Source organism: Castor canadensis, chromosome 11 (assembly GCF_047511655.1).
Source record: "Castor canadensis chromosome 11, mCasCan1.hap1v2, whole genome shotgun sequence".
In the NCBI taxonomy this organism is placed as follows: Eukaryota; Metazoa; Chordata; class Mammalia; order Rodentia; family Castoridae; genus Castor; species Castor canadensis.
The window spans coordinates 90,074,147-90,097,193 of record NC_133396.1 but is presented as its reverse complement, the minus strand read 5'-3'; the positions used below and the strand labels follow the sequence as shown (position 1 = coordinate 90,097,193).

Here is a 23,047-nt window from a genome sequence, read left to right as displayed (position 1 = left end):
TACCATGTGGTCTTCCTTCATTTCCCCTGCATGTCTGCCTGCTTTTTTGGTCTGATTTGAATTTTACTTTTGTGGAATATTTTTGCATGCTGCTATTTGGATTTATTTTATGACTTATACATTGTTTTCTCCCTCTGCATCTATGTTTTTCTTTTTGTTACTTTGTTTTGTTTTGTTTTGTTTTTACTAGGCGACCCCCTCCTGCAGTTCCAGGACGACCATCCTAACCCTCATCATTCATCTCCTTTTGTTTCCAACAACATGTCTATCCATATTTAAAAGCTTTTTGTTTGCACTATCTGTCATATGTACATAAAAACGTTTATTTTTTATCCATATCTATAATAAAGTTTATTCTATATAAAAAATTGTGTTCTGTTTCATTTTCTAAAGATGATCAAAATGATAAGGATTTGTTTCAACTAATGTCAGGTAAGGTGAAATGAATAATTTGAAACTTAATAAAAAAGATTGATGTTCTTAGAGCATTGTGATTTATGATGCTCTTTTGTAGAGAATGACAATGTATCTTCTTTATTATTATTATTATTCATTTATTCACATATGCATACATTGGGTCATTTCTCCCCCCTGCCCCCCCCCACCCTCTCCCCTCTTCCCCTACAATGTATCTTCAATTGAAATTTCTGCCCAACAGAAAAGTAAAAAGATGAAGAAAATTCTGGGCATTAAGACAGAAAACTGAATAATTTTAATCTGTCTCCAAGAATCCATTAATAATTATTGCATCAAAATACTTTCCCATTTTTATTATTTTTCTGAACACTTATTGTAGATAAAATATGTAAGCTCATGGAAGAAACTGTAGCTATGAAACACATGACCTCACAAGTTCTGTTTGTCAAATTCAGGGGTTAAAAAAACATTCAAAATACAAGTAAAAGAAGACAAGGAAATGTTGCCACTTGAGAAGAAAGATTCTTCATGACATCACTACAGTATTGGGGAAATAGAATATATACATGTGTGTGTGTGTGTGTGTGTGTGTGTGTGTGTGTGTGTGTGTATGAATGTACATGTACAAGTTTGAGGACAAAACTTTTATGCCTCAGTCCTCAAATGATAATTCCAACATGGAAATTTTAGGTCATTTTTTAAGTATTCAAAGATTTATCCAAATAAAATGTTTCTTATTAAGGTAATAGAATACATCTTGCCAAATATGTAGCACCTTCTCAAAGGTTTTAAATTTAATTCAGAATTTTCTGTTTTAAAGATTTACATTTACATGGCCTAAATTAGACTTTTAAAGTAGCCCTTCTCCACTCTTCAATGGTAAGTGAGTTTTCTCCAACTCATGAGATCACCTGTGAATGTGCTTCACTACAGCTACTTAAAACTGAATACTATATATCAAGGGAGTAAAATTTCATTCATTGGGACGTGGTGTCCTATTTACTTCATTGGCTTTGCACTTACATTTAATCTCAGTGAGCCTTGGCAAAAAAAGGCATGAAGAAGAGGTGGGCAGGACCTCCCAAAAAGGGTGACCCCCTCACTAATAATACTGTTTCTTTATGCATAAAAATCTTTTTAAGAACTAGATTCTCCATGCAAAATTAGTTTCTTAGGTTAAAAGTTATATATCACATATTACATCCATCTTTTACTGTATCTCATGTTCAATAATGAACAGAGGCACTGATAACAATGTTCATGGGCTCCAAAGCCAGGCATTCGGGGGCAGCTTCTATGTACCTGAAGTTGACTGAGATGATGCAAAACACAGCACACAGTCTTCACCTGGGTCCAGGCATTTGACTTAAAAAAATAATCAATATTCTTACCGCATGGCATTCTTATAAACTATCATTCTAACAGACAGGATAATCCCAGATTATTTCATACTACTTCCCCAAGCAATAAGGAGGTTGTTAACAGGGAAGGTTTTCTCCAATTCTTTTTCAGGTGTTTACTACCTCAACACAGAGGTATGTTCCCTTTCTCATATTTTTTATAAGCAAGGAATTAAAGGGGCCGATCAGGGGAAGGAGAAGAGCCTGGGATAAAATTACACTGTACTAAGTAAGATTTGTCACTATGGACGCACTGTTAGTAGTGTTTCTATGTTTCATAGCATACCCTTCCCCATCTCTCCATTAACTATCACTGCCTCTACCTCCAGCCTCCAGACCTGATGGAGCTGATCATAACTCAGGATGGTCAAGAGGAGCTATACATTACTCCTTTAATAAACATAACATTCCTAGAATATTTTCATTCCTTTATTTATGCATCAGACGTTTCTTGCACTCATAAAAATGTCCTAATCATCAGGAGCACCAGATAAGTGACAAGACAAAAATAGCTTACAAAATAGCTAAATAAGCAATTACAACACAGTGTTATGATAAGGGAAAGATTTGATCCTCTTTCTGGAAAGAACTCTTACTGACCTAAGTACTGGTACAGGTATTTAAGTTCAAGCACAATATTATCAATTTGTCCCAACATAACTAATGTTCCAGAACACAGTAATTGTGACTTCTGACAAAGAAACAATAGAACTCCTTTCAGCCAATCAAAAGCTCTTCATTCCTATAGAAAAAATAACTCTTAAGTCACTTAAGCAAGACTCTTAAGTCACTAGGGTGTTGATTGAGAATAAAAGCATATTGGTATTGACACTGTGAAGGGGTCTGCTAACTTGCTTTGGCTCCTAACCAAAAGGTTTGAGATTCAGAAGGTAACTCTGAAGCAGTCTCCAACTGGCAGCAGGGGAGGTGGAGTTCCCCAGTCTACAGTTGGAAAAATCCAGAACATCTAAGAGATGCAGAGAAGAGAACTGAAGGTAGGAAAAGATAAACAGAACTTTCCAATCCTTCATTAGAGAGTTCCACTGATAAATAAAAGTCTGTAAGCCTTGGGAAACACATATACATGAGGGTGCACCAACAGACGTCTTTACTGAAGGCCCAAAGGAGTCTGACTGTGTTCCATATTGGGCTGCTCAGTACCCGCCGACTGAGTCAACTGTGAGTCAAATACTCTGCTTCAAGCAAATAGGTCCTTTAATTTGAGCAGACCCGGATTCAAACAGCAGCCAGGAAGGAGTTCATGTGCTTTGTTATCCATTGCAGCTATCAGCCAGTCAGCCCCCATCAGCAGCAGCAGCAGCAACACAAGCCCCAGGAGTGGGTTTTATACCAACATAGACAAAAGCGGCATCTAGCCAACTTACTGCATTACTGCACATGGGGATCCAGTGATTAGTTACAACTAACTCCTTACACTGACTTTCAACACTGTGACAAATATCAGAGAGAAAACAACTAAAGAGGAAGGATTAATTTGGGATCATGGTGTCAGAGGCTTTAGTTCATGATCAACTGGAGCCATTTTGGGGTGTGAGGCCAGACAGAATATCATGGCCATGGCAATGGGAGTGTGTGGCAGAGGCTACTACCTTATGGTGGCTAGGAAGCAGAGAGAAGACGGGACAGGTAATGAGAGACATCTTTCCAGGGCACACCCCAGTGGCCTACTTTCTCTAAGTAAGCCCCACTTTTTATCACCTCCCAATAACCCAATAATGCCATATTATGACTCCATCAAGAGTAATACACTGATTAGATCACAACCCTCAAGATCCAATCACTTTCTAAAAGCCCATCAACTACCAACCAAGCCCCCAAAAAATGAATTTCCAGGGGACATTTCATATCCAATCCCCAAACAAGGAGGTAAGGAAATAACTGCTGTTTATTTATCATGGGAATGATATTTTAATGAGTTTGGAGTATGATGTACTTCAGTGCTCTTTATCCTACAGTTATGGAGTATTACTACATAAGTATACGTTACTATATAACTAATGTACTTGTCAATGTGTTTTATAACTCAACGTTATATGAGTTACTCATATAACGCAACTTGTTAATTCAGTTTCCTAAAATTCTGTAGTAAACTTTCCTAACTATGAAGCCATTCTTTTAAATAAAACTCACTCACAAAGTTAAGATTGCTGAAAAACACTTCTCTAGCTCTTTATAGTTGGTAGAATGTGTATCTGAGTAAAACACACTGAATTTATGACGTTATACCACTAAATGTTCCCTAAAGGACATACCAGCTGCCTCCACTATCAGAGTGAACACTTACTTTTTTAATTGCTGCTGCTGTTGTTGAATGATACAATTTACTATTAAAATGCAACACTGCCAAGACAGTATGAAGATCAAAAAAGATGAAATAGCTAAGACTTGACTATTGGATGAACCAAGAATACACACTGCTACTTCCATACTCTGTTTGTAATCAGATTTCATGGTGCTTTATATCAGGTCCAATTTTCAGCTTCAGGTCAGCTTCAATAAAACTTGTGAACATGAGGCACAAAGCAAACCTCAGCAAAACCCAGAAGGCCAAAGACAGTAACCAAGAAGACACTGAAGACTTTTCTGCCTCAAAACAGCTGCTAACAAAGTATCTTATTTCAAAGCTTCTATAACACTACTGAAAACTAATCTTCAGGGTTGGCTATATTTCCTACTCCTAATACTTATCTCTGAGGGTACATTTCAGAACGCAACAGAGCAATTTAGAGCTGGAAATAGTTTCTTAAACCTGCATGCCTGCCTGCCTTTTTGTCTTTTAAAGACAAAAATACTCTCAGCTACATAACACAAAAGCTGCCTGGGGCCTTAAGGATCTGTTTATTTAACAATTTAAAAAGACTGGGAGGCCCACAGAGTTCTCACTTACCAGAGTCCAAATGTGACTTGGGCCTAGCCCAAAGCCACAGGGTCATCCTGGAGTGGTAAGCAGTGAGCCAGCTAAGCTTGGGAAAGAAGCAGCAGCTCCTCCAAGACAGCTTTTAAGGGGCTTGAGGTACCATAGTTTCCTCAGCCTCAGCACTGTTGAAATCAATTTGTTCCATCATCCCAAGGGCAGTTGTGTCAAAGAACTGTAGAGCTAGTCTATTTAGGCAAAAAGATCATGGACTGATCCTGATGCCAACTGGTGTTTAAAAAAAAAAAAGGTCATTTGCTTTTTGAAGACCCTTCCTGGGACACTTTTACACCTGCACTACCTGATGAGCCATGAGAAGTCTCCAGCACAAGGGGGTTGTCAGGCCCTGGAGTTTGCAAATGCCAGGCAGTTGGAAAGCACACATCTTGGCAATCTTCCTGTTATTCACAGTAAGGTACCTGTCAGGAAAGAGTTTTGGTTTGCTTGCTGATTGCTATTGTTTCCCAAGGTAAGCAAACCAATATTGATTGCACCTGTGGGTTGAGAAAGAAAAAAAAAAACAAATTTTAAAGTATGGGCACAGCCTAAGCCAGCACGCCCCAACAGGGCTTCAGCTGGGTGCAATCTGCCTCTCCCTGCAGCTGAATGCCCCACCTCAGGCATTGTCTTCTACAGATCTTGGTCAAACCCTGATTTTATCAAAGCTCTGTTGCTTTGCACAGAATGGAGCTTTCTAGAACACCTCCACAACACTGCCTACTGTTGGAAGTTTGTATCATTATTCTCAAAGAGCCCTCGTCAAAATACATGTCACCTAGAGAACTAGCACATGAATCCCGTTAGTGAACCACCTTGATGTGTTCCTGATAATGTGAGGAAGTCTACACTCTGAGACCACACTTCCTTCAAGGTAAAGCAGAGGCCCCCGACGTCTGCCCTCCCTGCTCACCAACACTCACACCCTCATTACACTATTACCTGGAGTTTACTGGGACTTATACCAGAGTAGCTGGAATTACAGGTGTGAGCCACCACGTGTCCAACTCAACTCCTATCTTTCTAGTCTACTTCTATTGTGCTGACTTCTTGGACCTCAGTACCTTGCCCTTCACCCTTGAAGTTCACTCTCCTTACCTATCTTAAATTCCACGATTAATCCTTATAACCATGTCCATACATATATATCTTTCCCCTAGTCCTTCCCCAAATTTGATAAATCCACCACTCTGGGTAAAACCAGTTTTTACTATGTAACTGTGCATAAACTGGAAAACACCCACATCACACACACAAAAGCACAGTTTTCATTTTAAATTAATCACCACAATACTCAACTGAGCCCTTAATACTACTAGATGATTATATTAAGCACCCCTAGTCCACACGCCCAGTGTACTGAGTTATTTCACACCTTCTTTCTCTTCATTTCCCTGTCCCTTTCCTCTATAATTCTCATCTGACTCCTTGCCTCCAATTCCCTGAGAAAATTGAAACACTCAGAAATGAACTTCCACAGAACCTTATCTACCCACTTACCAATATCTGTATTCATACACTTTGCCTTCTCACTCACTACCATAAATCAACCCTCCCCGACTTTGTCCTTCCATTTGTTCACTAGATCCCATCTCCTCTTACCTACTCAAGGACACTACTCCAGCAACTCTTCACTCTCACACATCATCAACTATAACTCTATGGTCGTTTCAATCAGCATAAAAACATACTATCATTTTTTGTCTTCACTTTCTCTTTTATTTTCTGATCTATTTCCTGACTCCCCTTAGAAACAAAACTTTCAAAAAGCTGTCTGTACTAGCTGTCCCATTCTATTCTTACTTAAACCCACTCCAAATAACTTGGTATTCCCATGACTACACCAAACCCCTGCTCTTTTTAGGATACCAATGACTTGCTCTCAGTCCTTGTTTTATGTTTTGACCTGATTATAGTTGATCACACCTCTCTCTCGTAATTCACATTCTACCTACCCTTGATTTCCAGGACAGAAAACTCTGTTTTTCCTCTTGCTTTGGAGGTTTTGCTGTCAGAATCTTTATGGTTGTTCTACTTCTCCCCACTTTGGAAACCTTGCTCCTTTTGTTTTTGTCTATTTGAAATTTTGTGGTGATCTCATAGCATTAAATTTCATTAATACTATCAACAAATTCCAAATTTATACTTCCATTTCATACATCCTCTCTTAAACTCCAAATTCATATCTCCTACTCTCTATTCAACATTTCAGTCTGGATGTCTACAAAACAATTCATACCCTGCATGCCTTAAACTGAGCTCCTGATCTTCTTCCCCAAAAATCTCTATTTACATTAACTCTGTTTCCATTTCAACTGATGGCATATCCAGCTTTCAATTAACTTAAGCCAAAAAACTTAATTTATAACTCTTCTCTTTCACACCCTGAATTTAATACATCAAGAAGACTTGCTGGCTTTATTTTCAAATTATATCCAGAACATGACTATTTTTCACCACTGCCTCTATTACAGTGTTCTGAGCCACTAGAACACAGGTGGAGACCTCAGGTGATGAGGTCAGCAAGAAATTCAAGACTCATTAATTACCATGGGGGGAGGAATATCAATAACTTCCACAAGATGGCACTGTGTCCCAGACCTACGTCCCTGAGCTCAATGGGTTTGGAATATTGTATTCTTGTGTAACTGATGCCCTCTGCTGACTTTTTTTTTGTTGTCCTTGAGCCTTTCTTTAGCTTAGAAGACATAAATGATGGCTCAATATGCATCCTCATATATGTTCAGCATGAATTTTTAAGCCCACGGCTGAGCAAAATTTTTTCTTAAAAGTTTACAGTACTGATGTAAACATATAGACATAACACTGACACCAGTATGATCTCCACACGGAACCATCATACATGTGCATATCTTTCTAGCTACATGCTAATCATAAATCAGCTGTATCACAGCACAAACCTGCAGCCTAGCACAAACCTGCAGCCCCTTATCTCTGCTTCTCCTTGATCTCATCCATCTCAACTTCAATCTTTGGCACCTGTGTCACTCAGCTGACACTGACAAAATACCTAAGAGATAATCAACTTAAAAGAGAAAAGATTTATTTTGGCTCACAGTTCTGGAGGTTTTAGTCTATGGTTGGTTGCTTCTGTTGCTTTGGGGCTTGTGGTGAAGTACATCATGGCAGGGAGCCTGTGGTGCAGCAAAGGTGCTCCCCTCAAGTTGGCTGGGAAGGAAGGGGGGGAGGGAGAGAGAGCAGGATAGAGCGAAGAGGGAGAGTGGGAAGAGGAGAAGAGAGGAAAAGAAGGAGGAAGAGAGTGAGAGGGGGACAGAAAGATGGAGGGAGAGGAGAAGGAGAAAGAGAAGGGAGGAAGAGAAAATCTGGTCTAGGTCCCAATACCCCCTTCAAGGGCCCACTCCCAGTGACCTAACTTCCTCCCTCTAGGCCCTGCCTCCTAAAGGTTCCACCACTTCATAGTAGGTCCATGCCTTTAGCATTTGGACCTTTGAGGGATAGTTAAGATCCAAACCAAACATAACAGCGACATTTAGTAGAGACAGGCAAAGCTGCCTCCCCATTCTTCTCTCCTTGCTCTCACATGCAACATCACTCTCCAGCCTTCCCTATAACTTAGAAAGATAAGAAGCAGAGATGGGAGGAAGGAGTGCAGAGCGAGAAGAGCAAACAGCTCTTCTGTATTTGACATGCTGAGGTTAATTAACAATGCTACTGTAACCTCTCATCTCCCCTACGCACACACTGTAATAATTTTGACATCTAAATCATTAATATTCCACTAGCACTTTTTCAGTGGCTTAAATTTAAGAAACTGACTAGATCAATGAATTAATTTCCCAACAACTGCCATACCAGGTCATGTCAATCATTTTCTAGGTCTGAATTTCTATGCTAGCTGCAACCCAATGAAGCATGCCATAGGGTGAGTCTCACCATCCTTAATGGGAACACTGAAAGGCTTGGGATTTCTTTTAAAAAATTATAGCATTTTTATTTGTGATTTTTCCTAAGCCTTTTAAAAACCCATTTATATTCCTGGCATATATAACTTCTTGAAATTACATGCAGAAAAATGTTTAAAATTATGCTTTCACTTGACCTAAACTTACCCTGCTCAAATTTCAAAAAGTGTCTTCCAGAAGTCATGACTTAGTGAACAAATCAACATTTGCTGTTACCCTTGGCATTTTTTTTTTTCAGTGCTGAAGATCAAACCCAGGGCTTCATGCATGCTGGAGAAGTGCTCTATCATTAAACTATACCCTCAGTAATTTTATAGGCAATGAAATATCTTCTTTGAGCTTCCAACTGGATCCTTCTCTATTTTACAATCCATTTTTTATAAGGTAGCCTTTCTACACTTTGATTTCTATCATTTGAATTATTCTAATTGTCCTGTGACCTACTTCTAATTCCAGTACAGCCTAGCTGTGGAGCAACCACTTCTGTACAAAGAATTCCAAGTACAAAAACACTGGATTATATTTCTCAATATCCTAAATTATGCTCAGAATTTTGGATTGAGGTGCTGTAGATGCTGCATCTCAAGTATCTCGAACTTAAGCTGTCCCATTCTTACTACTTACTTCACCCCTGTTCTCACTAGTTAGTTCATGACATAATTAATGGACACATAAGTCCATTCATCGACACTAATGTAGTTGCCATGTTAGTTCTCTAAAGTTGAGAATAGGAAGCTCACTCAAATAAGACAAAAGTATTACAACATAAAAGCAAAACCAGCCAGGAGTGATGGTGTATACCTGTAATCCCAGCACTTGGGAGGCTGAAGCGGAAGATAGTGAGTTTGAGGCTGTCCTGGGCTACACAGTTAGACTTTTTCAAAACACACACACACAGACACACATGGACACACAGACAGACACACACGGACACACACACACAGACACAGACACAGACACACACACACACACACACACACACACACACACACACAGAGTTTTATACAATTCTTTACTACCTTCAAGCACCACCACCTGACAGGACTACAGAATAATTGTGAGTCAAGTCTGGTCACTTTCAAGGCATGGGTTAGCCAGCTCAACACAGGCAGTAGGCAGATTGACCTGTGTAGGTCAGGCTGAATCCCTTTTCTCTTGAGTTTGTGAAGGCAGTCCAGTGGACATAATGGAAAGCCACCCATTTTTAGCATATAAACACAATATTCATCTTTCCAAGCAAGTAGCAGAAAAGTAACATGAGAGGACATGAAGATACTAGTTCAAAATCCTGTTCAAGACATTTTTGAGACATCTATGTACAGAAAAATAAATAGTTCTTAGGATGCCACTTCTCTGATGAAATTTCCAATTTGAAATTAATTTCGAGAGATCAGGGTTCCTTTACTAAAGGAAACTGCTCCCATGAATTTCCATGAGGTAACAGATACTGTGGGAGATATCTGATACATTGTGTAGCTTTGCCTTCTTCAAGTTTGCTTACATATAATTATTATTATTATTATACAGGTGGCATCCCTTTTCTAAAAATGCTTGGGATCAGAAATTGTTTTTCCAGATTTTGAAATCTTTACATTCTTGGGAATGCAACCCAAGTCTAAACATGAAATTCATTTTTATGTGTACTTTATAGTCTGAAAGCAACTTTATGCAATATTTTTAAATAATCTTGCACATCAGTTTCATAGTGTAGACCTTCCATTTGTGGCAAAAGGGTGCTCAGAAAATTTTGGATTTTTGGAGTAGGAATGCTCGAGACTAATATTGTGCTTTGTATTAGGCATTCTTCAAAGCACTTTGCGCACAGCTTGTCACAATGGTAAAGGTACTTTTACTTGCATTTTACAAAAACTGACACAAAGCAATTAAGTAATTACCTCAAGATTTGACAATTTACCACCTCCTTCAACAAGCTGAATTGCTCATTACCTGCAACAGATTCCAAGTTATTGAATATTGATAGGCCCTGAATCATTAAAGCCTCCCATTCTGACTTTTTTCCAATTTTCCTCCCCCAAACTCTATAACCCTAAACCCCCATCACTTTCCTATCTTTGTTCCTGTGTTAAGAATAGATGTGGCTCAAGAACACCACCACCAAATGTTGGTGAGGATGAGGGGGAAAAGGAACCCTCATACACTGCTGGTGGGAATGTGAGCTAGTACAACCACATTGGAAAACAGTATGGAGGCTCTTTAAAAAACTAGAAATAGATCTGCCATATGATCAGCAATACCACTCCTAGGGATATACCCAAAAGAATGAGACTCAGGTTACAACAAAGGTACCTATACACCCATGTTTATTGCAGCACTATTCACAATAGCCAAGCTATGGAAACAGCCAAGATGCCCCACTACTGACGAATGGATTAAGAAAATGGATTAGAAAATTACACAATGGAATTTTACTCAGACACAAAGAAGAATGAAATTTTGTCATTCACAAGTAAATGGATGGAACTGGAGAACATCATCTTAAGCGAAGTTAGCTAGATTCAGAAGGCCAAAAATCACGTTCTCCCTCATATGTGGATTATAGACCCAAAACAAATACAGTAATATTATTGGACATGGGACACACACTAAGGGGAGAATGTGCAGGGAAGGAATAGAGAAAGTGAAGGAAACCTAAAACTTGAATGAGGTTGATGTGTTCAGTGTACAGGAACAAATATAGAAATTTTAAACTGGCCAGACCAAAATGGGAAGTGGACTAGGGAGGAGTGAGGACTGGACAAGGCAAATCAATTGGAGCTCTAATACACATTGGCATGGGAAAAACACAAGGAAACTCCTTGTGTAGCTACCTTTATATCAAACTAGCAAAACGTCATGTTTCTCATTTTATCTATTATGTTTTTTCTTCTACAAAATCGGAAACAGGAGGGCAGAACAGGTTCTGCCCAGGGAGGGGGAAAGTGGGTGGCTGGCACCAGTGGGAGGGGGTAGGATGAATACGGTGCAAACAATGTATACACATGTTGTAAATGCAAAAATGATACCTGTTGAAACTGTTCCAGGAATGGGTGGTGGGGGGTGTGGTGGGGGGAATTCAAGAATGATGTATTTGATACATTGTAAGAACCTTTGTAAATGCTACAATGTACCCACACCCAGCACAATTTAAAAAAAAAAAAAATGGTGGGCACCAGTGGCTCACACCCATAATCCTAGCTACTCAGGAGGCAGAGATCAGGAGGACCTTGGTTCGAAGCCATCCTGGGCAAATAGTTTGTGAGACCCTATCTCAAAAATACCTACCACAAAAAAAAAAAAAAAACGGGGGGGTGGCTGGTGAAGTGGCTCAAGTTCAAGCCCCAGTACTGCAAAAAAAGCAAACAACCAAAAAATACCCCAAAACAAATGGGAAAGAAAAAAAAGAAAGCAATTATAAAGATAGAAATGAAATTACTGTCTCAATAAACAAAAATACTTATTAACCATAAAGCTAAAACCTCAGATATTTCAAAATATCCACACTAGCCAGTTTAGCAGATCAGGTAGAATATTTTTAACAAGAAATAGTTTAATCAGAATTTTCTCAACTATAAATTTTCCAGGAAATTCTAATAAAAATGAGGTGGAACTTATTTTGTCTTTAAAAAAAATCTTACCTCACTTAAATAGATGCTCAACATAGTTGAATACAATCTCCAATAGTGATTACATTCTTGGGGTTATAATTTTTATACATAATTCTATCTGCAGGCAAATATATATATGCACAGTAAATATATGTATGTATCTAACAAAACTGTAAAATAAAACAGTAAATGAACAATCTAAAAAAAGAATAGATGTGGCACCATAGGAAGCCATATTTTGTCTGCAAACATATTTTATGGCTCAATTAAATTTGAGACAGAATTTACATATCAGAATATGTATTAAAAGTCAGTTTCACAGCTGTTATTTCATTTAGAATTTTATCTGGAATTTGTAAGGTCTTAAGTGAGGTCAAAACTCTGAGTATAAATAGAAACAACTGGTCTGGCAGAGTGGCTCAAGTGGTAGAGCCACCTGCCTAGCAAGCATGGGGCCCTGAGTTCAAACCCAGTACTGCCAAAAAAGAAAAAAAAGTAGAAATAACCAGTTGAAGCAGTGACATTTGCTTAATTGGACAGGGCAGGCTAGCTTATGCTCCACAGCTGCCTTCAGTGACACATTTGTTTACATTAATGAAATGGCCCCCAAAGGTCCTTGTCACATTGCCCAAAACCCATCTTTTGCCTCCTTAAATCCCACCTATCTTCCAAGACTAAGTTTAAATGCCACCTCCTCTCCCAAGTATTTCCTAATTGCTCTAGACTATCTTCAGCCTCTTTGAATTCCCCTAGCATCTTGCTTATACAAACACATCACTCTCCTTTACTGTGTACATGTTTAAGAACTAAGTAAAAACTCTGAGTTGAAGTTAAGTGACCACTTCTGCAGTCTTGGGAAACAAAACTGAACACAGCATCCTGGATTCTAGATACATTGACAGCCTGCATTAGTACACTGAAAAGCTAGAGAAGTGACTTTACACACACAAACACACGCACACACACACACACTTTTATTCTCTCTTTACTCTCATGGACCTTCTGAGTCTGCCTTCTGCTTTCAGAAAAACCATGAGACAACTTGAAGGATGTGTTATTTTTTGTTGTCGTTTAATAAATAGAAACCATATCACTTCATTTGTCACAGCAAATAATAAATGAGGCAATAATTTAAGAGGATACCAAGAAAGCTTTTTCATCCACCGAATAACAGGAAGGACAAGCACCTTCACCACCCAAGACTTTGGTTAACCTTTTGCTTCTGATCTCTGTTCTCTCATCCACGCCAGCCTGCTGCTTCCAGAATGAAACTCTGCCTTCAGATGTTATACTGGTTCAGGATGTGAGTTTTATCACCTTAATAATTTAATGGAGGTCCCTCACTTAGCTGAGGAACCTGGACAAGTCTTCTTTGATTTCCGCTTCATCCCAAGGCCCATGAATGTTTTCCTTAAAAAGCTGCAGGCGAATGAGGTAATAAGGGCAGAGACATGAGATGGAAACCAGCAGAAGGGCAAAGAGTATGGCTCCCACACCACTAATGGACAGGAGACCTCCAAAGGCTGAAAATGCAAAAAGCAGTGTGACCCCCACATAGCTGCGGGGAGTACATGCCTTCAGTTTCTTCTGTAACATGGGCCAGAGTGCAAAAATCTGGATGGCAAATGTCACCATGATGAAGGCGTGCAGGGACCGGGGAAGACGTGAGGCCAGGCAGACTGAAGCAAAGATGGCCATGTTCAAGGACAGTGTGCTGGATACAATGGCAGCATTGGCACCATAGTCAAAGAAGATGAGGTGGCCTAACAACATAAAGACTGACATGGCATAGATAGTGTCAGTGCTGACAGACTCTGTCAGGGTCTTCAACACTGGTGAAAAACCGTAAGTGAAAGTAATGAAGACGAGGGCACTCTTTAGGTCAGCCCACCGGGTCCTCCCACTCTTCTTCCGTCCATCACCTCCATCAATGAGATCAAACAAAACATACCCAATCAATGAAGATGCCAAGCCAGTCCCAAAAAGCCACTGGGGAGCCAGAAGACCTTCATCCATGTACCACCAGATAACTACAAAAACACAGACGCTGCACAGCTGCTGTATTACCACACTGGACTCAAATACTACAGCCCAATACTGGTATTTCCGGGCATAGATGTTTTTCTGGAGCTCTTCCAGGAACCGCCGGTCCACATAGTTGTCAGGGAAGGGCTGTCGCTCATATAACACCTTCTGCCACTTGACCTCCTTGGTGTTACTTACAGGTTGGGCACACATTATCTTATCCTCTCCCTCAAATTCAGTCCAATTCAATCTTCCTCGAAGAAGTTCATGTGTTTCTTGTTCTTTATGAAGTTTTGAAATAAGACCTCTCTGGAAATTCCATGCTGATATTCTACAGATCTTTCCTTGTTTACAAAGGCAGCAACCCAGGCTAGGCCTGCAATAGATGAGTTTGTTCCCTGAGGCAGGACAACACAGCTAAGTTCCTAGAAAAGAAAGACTTGTGAATATGTGAAAATTGTAAATGGTCAATGGTAGATTGAGTTAAAAATCAAACCAATTCAGTTTACTAAAAGTCTAAATAAAACAGATGTGGTGAAACCATATCATTTGGGACATTAAAGATGTATTTCGGATTTTTAAATTACAGTTACCAGAATAATCAGTATCTGTTGCTATCACTGTCTACTTTGTGTTAAGTGCTTAATGTATCTTTCATGTAATCTCCACAACCTCCCAAGTTACATTAACTAGTAAACAGCTGAGATTCAAATTGCTTAAGTCATTTAGGCTCAGGGTAACAGCATGGTAAATGGTGGAGGCAGGATTCAACCAAAGTCTGATCTCAAAGCCTGTGCCTGCCATCATTATCACCCTGTAACTCAAAGGTTCACATACCTGAGGTCTGTGCCACTTCAGGCCTATGTATGCAATTTATGCAAACTTATAGGGACAGAATCCATGACTTTTATTGGATTCTCAAAGGCATCTGTCAGTTATCGGTCTAATGACCACAGTGAACAAACTGCACAATATAAAAAGGCATGAGCTCTGGAGGTTAGCCAAAACCAAGGACTCAAAGAAACGAAAGATGCTTCATCCATGAACTGAGCTTACCATCCTTTCAAGAGCTCTACCATCCTACTTAAAACAGCGAAACTCTCGTGAGGAGCGAAGACGACAATCATCCCATTTTCACACAGTGAAACACCAAGTAAGAAACACCAAGGTCATCCAGCAAATCTGCCCGACCTTATTTCTTCCACGGAAACCGCGAAAGGTTTTGCAGCGGGGACCCCCAGCCCGGGGACCTCACGGCTGCCTTTGCCACTGGGGCTCATGGGTCGGCGCCGGAAAAGGGCAACGCTCGCCTGCAAGGCGGGGAACAGGGCAGGACGAGGTCGGGTGGGGTTGGATGTCCCCAGGGGCGCCCCACTCACCCTCCGGACCTCCCCCGCCCGCCGCCGCCCCTCACCCAGCCTGGGGCCTGCAGGGACGGCAGAGGACAAGGAGGCCGGAAACACTGACACCCACACGGAACTCACCTGCCGCGAGTTCCTAGGCGTGCGCGGCCGGGGGAGGGCGGCCGCCCACCTCCTTCCCCATCCGGGGCGCCGGGGTTGCCACTGAGGCCGAGCACTTCCGGGTCTGGCAAGACTTGGTGGCCAGAGCGCCCTTCCCCGCCCCCGGGGACGCCGCGAGGTCGCTGCTGCCCCCTCGTGGTCGCTCCTCTCCCGGAGGCCGGCTCCCCTCCTCTGCGCCAGGGACAGCTCATCCTCAATTAGAAAGACTGCGGATCGCCATCCAAAGGGCGGGGTAAGGCACGCGATGGCAGAGATAGAGGCCTGGCTGGTGGTGGAAGAGAGATGACAGCCGCTGTGGCTGAGGTCTCCTGGGGACTTCCGGTGCATCCCTGCATACAGGTGTCAAGCCATGGTGCTGGTGCTGAGGACACAGCAGTGAACTAGGCAGAGGAGAGGGGAAAAACAAACAAAAAACAACTCTCAAGGAGCTTTTTTATGCATTGGCCTTTATGGTTGACGTTGTCATCGGAAAAGAGTGTAATTTGTCTAAAGCCAGGCAACTGGAAAGTGGATGGACAGAGATTAAAAACAAAAACAAACCAGCTGTCTATGGCTTCAAATCATGGTTCCTAGACTGTGTCTCCTAGAAGGGCCGAGGGTGCAGGGCCCTGCCTCTGCTGACACAGCCAGAGGCTTAGGATAGCAGATTGCTGATATTCAGCTGAATTCATAGAAGTACTAGAGTATGTATAAACAGATAGAAGTGATAAGCAAGGGGGTATCCTGGAACACAGGATGTAAGAGACACCAAAAGTCAGAAAACATGAACCCATTTACTAACTGTGTGACTTAGGGCAATTCACACTCTTCTGAGCTTTCAGTCCTTCATGTATAAAATGGAGAAGACACTGATTGGCTCTTGGCTACTTTATGGGATGGCTAAAAGAGTCCAATATAAAAATGTTTGGTAAAGTGTTGATAGCTATATGTCTGCTGTTGCCTTACTTTGGTTATCATAATAATAGCAGTGGTCAAGTATGTGATAAATTCTGCAAAATGATCTCTTTCCATTTCTGTTTAGGTTTCTGTTCCAAAATTTCACAACGTTCCTTGGTTTAGTGAGGCTAGCCTCATCAACAAGCCATTAGTGCTCAGCCTCCCCAAAAGGTAATGGCTTAGCCACTGAGAGCAAAGGTTTTAAGAAAACTCTTATAGAAGATATTTTCTTAAGGGGGATGGGTAATTATCAGGGCTGTACTTGTGATTAGTTGAGAAACCAAGTCAAATGCTAATTGCAAAAAAAAGAAACATCCTGGGTTTCTCAGACACAGTGAACACAGGCCTGGCTGGAGGAGATGAGACCCCAGATGACCTTCCTCTCTACCACTACGACTCAACAATATAAGAGATGTTTGCTTGCCCCTAGATACTACCTCTCAAAATACTTTCATCCTCCTCATCACCCCCTTTTCCTCTCTGCTTTACTTTGAAATTTTCAAATTTTAACAATCTAAAGTCATAACCTCCCATCTTTACAGAGTAGCGGCTGCCTGCATTTCAGGTATTCTCCTCTAATCTCATCAGTCTCACCCCTTCTAACCAAACTGATGTAAAACACATATTTCTGGTTTGCAATATTGGAAGGAATTAGTGCATAGGGAGCAGTTTATCTTCCACTGAAATAACATGGTTTCCTCATTTCTCCCCCATTTTTGATGAGGAGAGTGGTGTGGTGATATACCCTGCTCTGGAGAAGTAGAGGAACAATGGGAGTGAAATAATGGTGTAAATGACAGAAATTAGAGGAAAGGAAGGACCAAAGGTAACTTCTTAGGCCATCATAGACTAAACTGGGTTGGTTCCCTGGTATGTGCAACAGGGCTTGCTAGAAAGATCACATTCTGCACAAGAATTTTTCCCTCCTGTTGGTACCTACCATGCGTCCTCCTGCCTACAGATACATGATTCCATGAATAACATCCCATCAGTCTCTCCACATTCCCACTTCAAGTAACATATACCTTTGTTTTGTCTGCTCCGCTAAAAACACCACATTCTCTGTAAACAGACTGTTTTGTGTATTTTCAGACCAAATATACAAGCGCTTTATTGTTCAGTTCTGTTATTTTAACACAACTTTGAATATATCTAAATCAAGTAATCAGAGATTCAATACACTCAGAGGCTTGTTTAGGAAATAAAAAGCCACTAAATTTTACTGTCCTTATTAAGAGTTTCTAGTACTTCAAGGATTTTCATGGGTAATGACAGTTTAGGATCTTTTAATTAGACATGGGGCACAAACCAACCTGCTGATGGTGGTCAGATGAGAGGCGCAATGCATAGAGCTGACAAGATGGAGACTTGTTTCTAGTGAATGGGAGAGCCTCTCCTGACCAAAGGGTATAGCCTGCTCTCTACTCCAGTCATATGGGAGTCCATTGGTCAAATCTGCTGGGTTTTCTAACTAGAAATCTGGATATTTTTTTAAATGTGAAATTAGTAGTGTTTGACATCTGTACTACCCCTGTACCCATCAAACCTGTAGCCAGGAGCAAAACATCCCTGGGAATGATTCTCTTGCCTCTAGCTCCCTGGTTCTCTAATTTTTTTCAGTACTGGGGTTTGAACTTAGGGTCTCATGCTTGCTAGGCAGGCTCTCTACCTGTCTGTGTCACGCACACAGACCTTTTTTGCTTTTTAGTTATTTTTCAGATAGGATCTCATGTTTTTGCCTAGGGCTGTCCTCAGACTGTGATCCTCCTACCTATGCCTCCTGTATAGCTAGGATTGCAGGTTTATGTCACCAAACCTGGCTTGTTGGTTGAGATGGAGTCTTGCTAATTTTTTGCCCAAGCTGACCTAGAAACATGACCCTCCATTCCCCACCTTCCAAGTAGCTCCCTACAAGCCTTTGGTAGGAAGAGGGGAATAGGGAGCAAGACAGGGCTTGAGAAAGGCAGGCCCAGAACACAACTGGACATTCACAGCACCTGTTCACTTTCACAGCCAAGCCTTGAAGTATCAAAGATAGCAGTCTATTGACAGTTGGCTGGGAAGGGAGGGGGGAGTTTTTTTCCTCCAACTAACCAAATGTAGGCTAGTGACAAGGAGAAATTACCTAAGGTGGGCAGTGAGGCGCTGTTCATTTCCATGCTGGGAGGATTTGGGTAGCAGTCTCAGCCTCTGTTCAGAGAAATGGAGCTTCCTTACCTGACCAGAATTCTAAGATGACTGGTAGCACCTATGAGGTACCTTGAGCCCTCAGAGGACAAGACGGGAATACAGAGTATTTGGAAAGGAAAGAATGGTGAAAGTATCAACAGTTCATAAGGATTAGAAATGCTTCATCTGTCCAAAGCTCTGAGTTCTGAGTTATTTATTTTTGGCAAAACCCTTTCCAGAGACCTTGGGGACAAGTGCTCAGTGTGCGCCAAGTATTACATAGCCTTGAGCAAGCAGTTCTAGCAGAACATATGAAAACGATAAAGGAACGTTTAGTGAAATTGCTGAGAATACCCCTGACTGTGAGCTCTGGAAATACACGTGTAGGGTTGGAGGAGGTGAGACCCGGCTGTGGTGGGAAGTGCCTCTATAGAGACACTTTCTTGAGAAGGACGCTCAGATTGTCCTGACCATGCTAAAGTCACACTCATGCACGTCCAAAGCCCCTCAGGCTACAGAGATCCTGTTTGTGTGAGATTATTGGGTGTTGAAGCAGTACTAAACTGGCCTCTGGTCCCTCCTGGTTGGCCTTTTTGTGACAAGTTCAAGGAAGTCTGTTTCCATAACAAAGACAAAAGACTATGGAGGAGCTGGAGTCAGATCGACCTCCTCTGGTTTCCTAAGGCTCAGGGAAGTGGTGAGAAATGAAACAATAAATGCTTCATGAACATCAAACTCCCTTCACATGCCTTTGCTTTCAATGAACAATGAACAAAGGAATCCTTCTTCATTAGAGAGGACCGGTGCTATTGGCAAAACCACCAGCATTTCCAGTCTCCATTTCCTGGATGGCAAGAGTGCTGCACGCACAGTTTGTGATAATCAGGTCTTTGCAGGCCAAGGCCTCTTTGGCTGTAGTAAAATGAATCTCAAAGGCTAGTGAGGTAGGTCACCCTGTACAGAGAACTTGTGTTGCCCCTGTCACATCCCTATGTCACTTTCTAACCAAAAAAAATGTTCCAGAATAAGAATGGTTAACTGGGAGATGTTCTGTGAGAAGAAACAGGTAGATTGTCCAAGTGTGCAGGGACACCAACTCAAAGGAATCAGGCAGGTGTGAAAGGATGGCACCTGTTAAAGATCAAAAACATCAATACAGACTCTTTCAAAAAGAAACTCAGGGCACACTTCACTTCTTACACTTCTGCTTTTATGAACAATCTTTTCCCTGCCTTATTTGTTCACTGTCTGGCAATCTAGAGCTGTCATTGGTTACTTCACAACAAAAGGGACAGAGAAGCCAAAGTGACTTAGGAGGGCAAAGTCTCCATTTGGGATCTTCTTAGCAGCCTGAGCCCTCCAGAATTGGATTGTTAGGCAGCTCTAGAGATGTCCCTTGCATTTTCTGAACCAACCAGGACCTGGCTTTCCAAAACAGTAACTGGTTCTAACTTTCTCTTGTTTTGATTACTTAGATCTCCTCAGTCCTCTGCTACTTTTTTGACTTCATACAAGAAGAATATGGATTTACCAATTTCATGTCAAGTTCCAGATGTCTTATCTAAGGTACTCAGAAACTTTTTAACTAAAATGAAGCAAACAGCAGTTCTGGGATGACACAGAATATGGATACATTTCCTTTCTCTTTTGTCCCTGGGACTGGTACATCATCAGTGTTCAATAAACATTTGTTAATGAGATGAATGTGTACCACCCTGTCCAAGTGCTTAAGATCCCAGACTACTAGAGCTAATATTAAAGTGATAAGGTTAGAGAACTGAGGCATGGCTTAAGTGGTAGAACACCTGCTTAGCAAACTTGAGGTCCTGAGTTCAAGCCCCAGTACCAGAAAAAAAGGAAATAAGGTTAGAAACATCAAATGGACATGAGAAATTAAGCATGAAAGAATCTTCTTCTCTGCTAGTGGTAGATCAATCCTAGTTTCTGCAGTCTCTAGCCTCCTTACCCCCAGTTAATTACTTGGACTTCCAAAAACAAATCCTTACACCTTACATTAAAAATCTCTCCTTTCCCCTCCATCTCACAGAAATCAACTATGATTGGCTGCTGAGTGACCTCAGGGGCACTGTGCAGCACAGGCTGTTCTGTGACACTAATGGTACTTGTGCATTCAGAACTCCCTGAGGTGAAGAGAGAGAACACCTGGTTATATAAGTAGTTCTTTGACCTGAAAAATTCCACACATTCACATGGCTGTTGTAGGCAGTGCCTGGAGCAGTATTTTCACATACTTGACCCAGTGCCCATCGCTAGTAAGAGCTCAGTAAGTGTAAGCCATGCTTAGTAAGAGTCCTAATGGAAGTCCACGAATGCTTACTGAACCCTTTTTATTTGCTTTGATACACAGGGATGAGTATGTCAGTTGCAGCCTACACAAATGGTGGGTGGAACAGGCACACCACAGTCACAGGAGCATCAGAGAGCGGGGCAAAGTACTTGCGAGGAAAGGTGGGAGGAAAGGTCACCTCCAGGTTGGGAAGGGGTGAGCAGAGGTGGAGCAAAGGAATGATTCAAGAGGAAGTGGCATCTGTGTTGGATCCTGAAAATAATATTTTCACAAATGCTGGAAAGAGGATTAGAAAAAGAGAGAAAAGAGAGAGAGAGAGACTCTTGGGTTAAGGGGAGAATATTGGCAAAGATAAGCCTGAGAGTTCAGGAAGTACTTGAACACCAGAGGATCACTGTGCACTTGAAGGGAAGCAAGGGAATGGGTGAGCCCAGCTAGACCATAGAGGGCCCAAAAGGCCAAGACTAGTGAGGAGATATGTCAGGTTTTCAGCCCTGAGTCCAAGCTGTACTTAATGGTCACCCATTAGTCCCTCTTAACTCCACAGAAAGGCACTGCAACTGAATACCAGCTGTTCCCAGGCTGGCTCTGGGTCTCAGAGAACCTGGCAGCCTAGGCACTAAGACAACAAGCACCAACTTGGTTGGCACAGAGGATGAGGGAGGAAAGAATTCGTAATGACCAGAGCAGCGAGATGCCATCTTCTTAGCAGGGCTTAGCATTTCATAACTGCAATCCTGTGGCTGGCCACTAGATGACAGTTAAGAGCAATAGCTCTTCCACTTAGCCAATAGCTTGCTATGGCTGTGGACACGAATCCCCTCACTTGTGTGCTATGAGGTAAACAGGAGCTGAGCCAGCAGCTGCTCCTTTTCAGTAAGAAACTATGTTGTGCCTCACAGGAGAGGAATGTACCAAGGACACTCTGTCTCTTCTTTTATCCCCTAAATCAGGGACCTGCCAAGAAGCTGCTGGTCACCCTGCAACCAACCAGGAAACCTGGACCATGAGTATAGGTGCAAAGTTCCTGCCACCTGGCTCCCTTCCTATTCACAGTCAGAGGTCAAAAGGCAGAACTTTGAGCACTCACATTCCAAGTGGCATTTCTCCCTTGCCCTGGAGAAGCCCCATGCAGCTGCAGGCACATGTGTGCTGGGAACAGCATTATCTAATGAAGAGAAAAAACAGGCTCAAAGACATGACAGCAGGGAGAGGGAGACAGACAGCAAGAGAGGGACACACAGAGAGGTAGAGGACCAAAAACCACAAAAGAGAAACAAAAGGAGAGACAGATAATAAAGAGGAAAAATGTGAATGAAGGCAAGAAATGAAGCTTAAACATTCCCTCATTTAAACATTTACTGGGCAGAGGCTTTTTTATTAGGCACTACTTGCACCTGTCATTTCCAGGCATTGACTCATGACTTCATGAGATGCTGTTAAATAGGGAGGTATATCATTAACAGTTGGATAATTGTGCCAAGAGGTGCCTTAGCAATCCATGGCAAAAGCAGAAGTGTGAGGGTGACCTGTGGAACTGAAGCTGGAGATCCCAGAATGCCTTTGTCCACCTGCTAGTTAGATGTAAACTGGCCAAAGCTCCTCAAAGGGCCACCCCGCCCTCTCAATTCCTGCCCCTACTCCTTCTTTACTCTCTTTGATCTGTCTTTGTTGTTCCAGTCTGATAAGTCAGAGTAAAGATGAGAATGTTACTTATTTTTCTTTTAGCATACCTGTGATCAAAAGACTTGACTGAAATGATTGTGCAGGAGTAGAGGTTGAGCTGGG

General features: G+C 41.6%; 3 protein-coding genes across 6 annotated transcripts in view; 2 read left to right on the top strand and 1 right to left on the bottom strand.

Annotated features, from left to right (window-relative positions):
- The window catches only part of Dnm3 (dynamin 3), a 556,846-nt gene extending 556,526 nt beyond the window's left edge, over positions 1 to 320 (top strand). Inside the window, exon 22 of one of the 2 annotated variants that reach the window (XM_074047471.1) lies at positions 191 to 320. In XM_074047471.1, coding sequence (XP_073903572.1) covers positions 191 to 227 — 37 coding nt within the window. In that variant the 3' untranslated portion in view covers positions 228 to 320. The remainder of the gene's footprint in view (positions 1 to 190) is intronic. The other variant, XM_074047470.1, reaches the window with a different exon arrangement.
- A 13,032-nt stretch (positions 321 to 13,352) lies between these two features.
- Positions 13,353 to 15,951, bottom strand: Pigc (phosphatidylinositol glycan anchor biosynthesis class C). Of its 3 annotated transcripts, none has more exons than XM_020186631.2 (2): positions 15,808 to 15,951; positions 13,353 to 14,748 (listed from the first exon to the last, which is right to left on the bottom strand). In XM_020186631.2, exon 2 carries the CDS (start codon positions 14,534 to 14,536, stop codon positions 13,643 to 13,645), a length of 894 nt encoding a protein of 297 aa, XP_020042220.1. In that variant the 5' UTR covers positions 14,537 to 14,748; positions 15,808 to 15,951; the 3' UTR covers positions 13,353 to 13,642. The 3 variants fall into 3 exon arrangements, with proteins under 3 accessions (XP_020042220.1, XP_073903567.1, XP_020042218.1); XM_074047466.1 differs by lacking the exon at positions 15,808 to 15,951 and adding an exon at positions 15,738 to 15,797; XM_020186629.2 differs by lacking the exon at positions 15,808 to 15,951 and adding an exon at positions 15,380 to 15,720.
- The window catches only part of C11H1orf105 (chromosome 11 C1orf105 homolog), a 27,536-nt gene continuing 20,090 nt past the window's right edge, over positions 15,602 to 23,047 (top strand). The window contains exons 1-4 of the mRNA XM_074044783.1: positions 15,602 to 15,812; positions 15,894 to 16,078; positions 16,868 to 16,953; positions 20,427 to 20,517. Of these exons, the coding sequence (XP_073900884.1) occupies positions 15,602 to 15,812; positions 15,894 to 16,078; positions 16,868 to 16,953; positions 20,427 to 20,517 (573 nt within the window). The remainder of the gene's footprint in view (positions 15,813 to 15,893; positions 16,079 to 16,867; positions 16,954 to 20,426; positions 20,518 to 23,047) is intronic.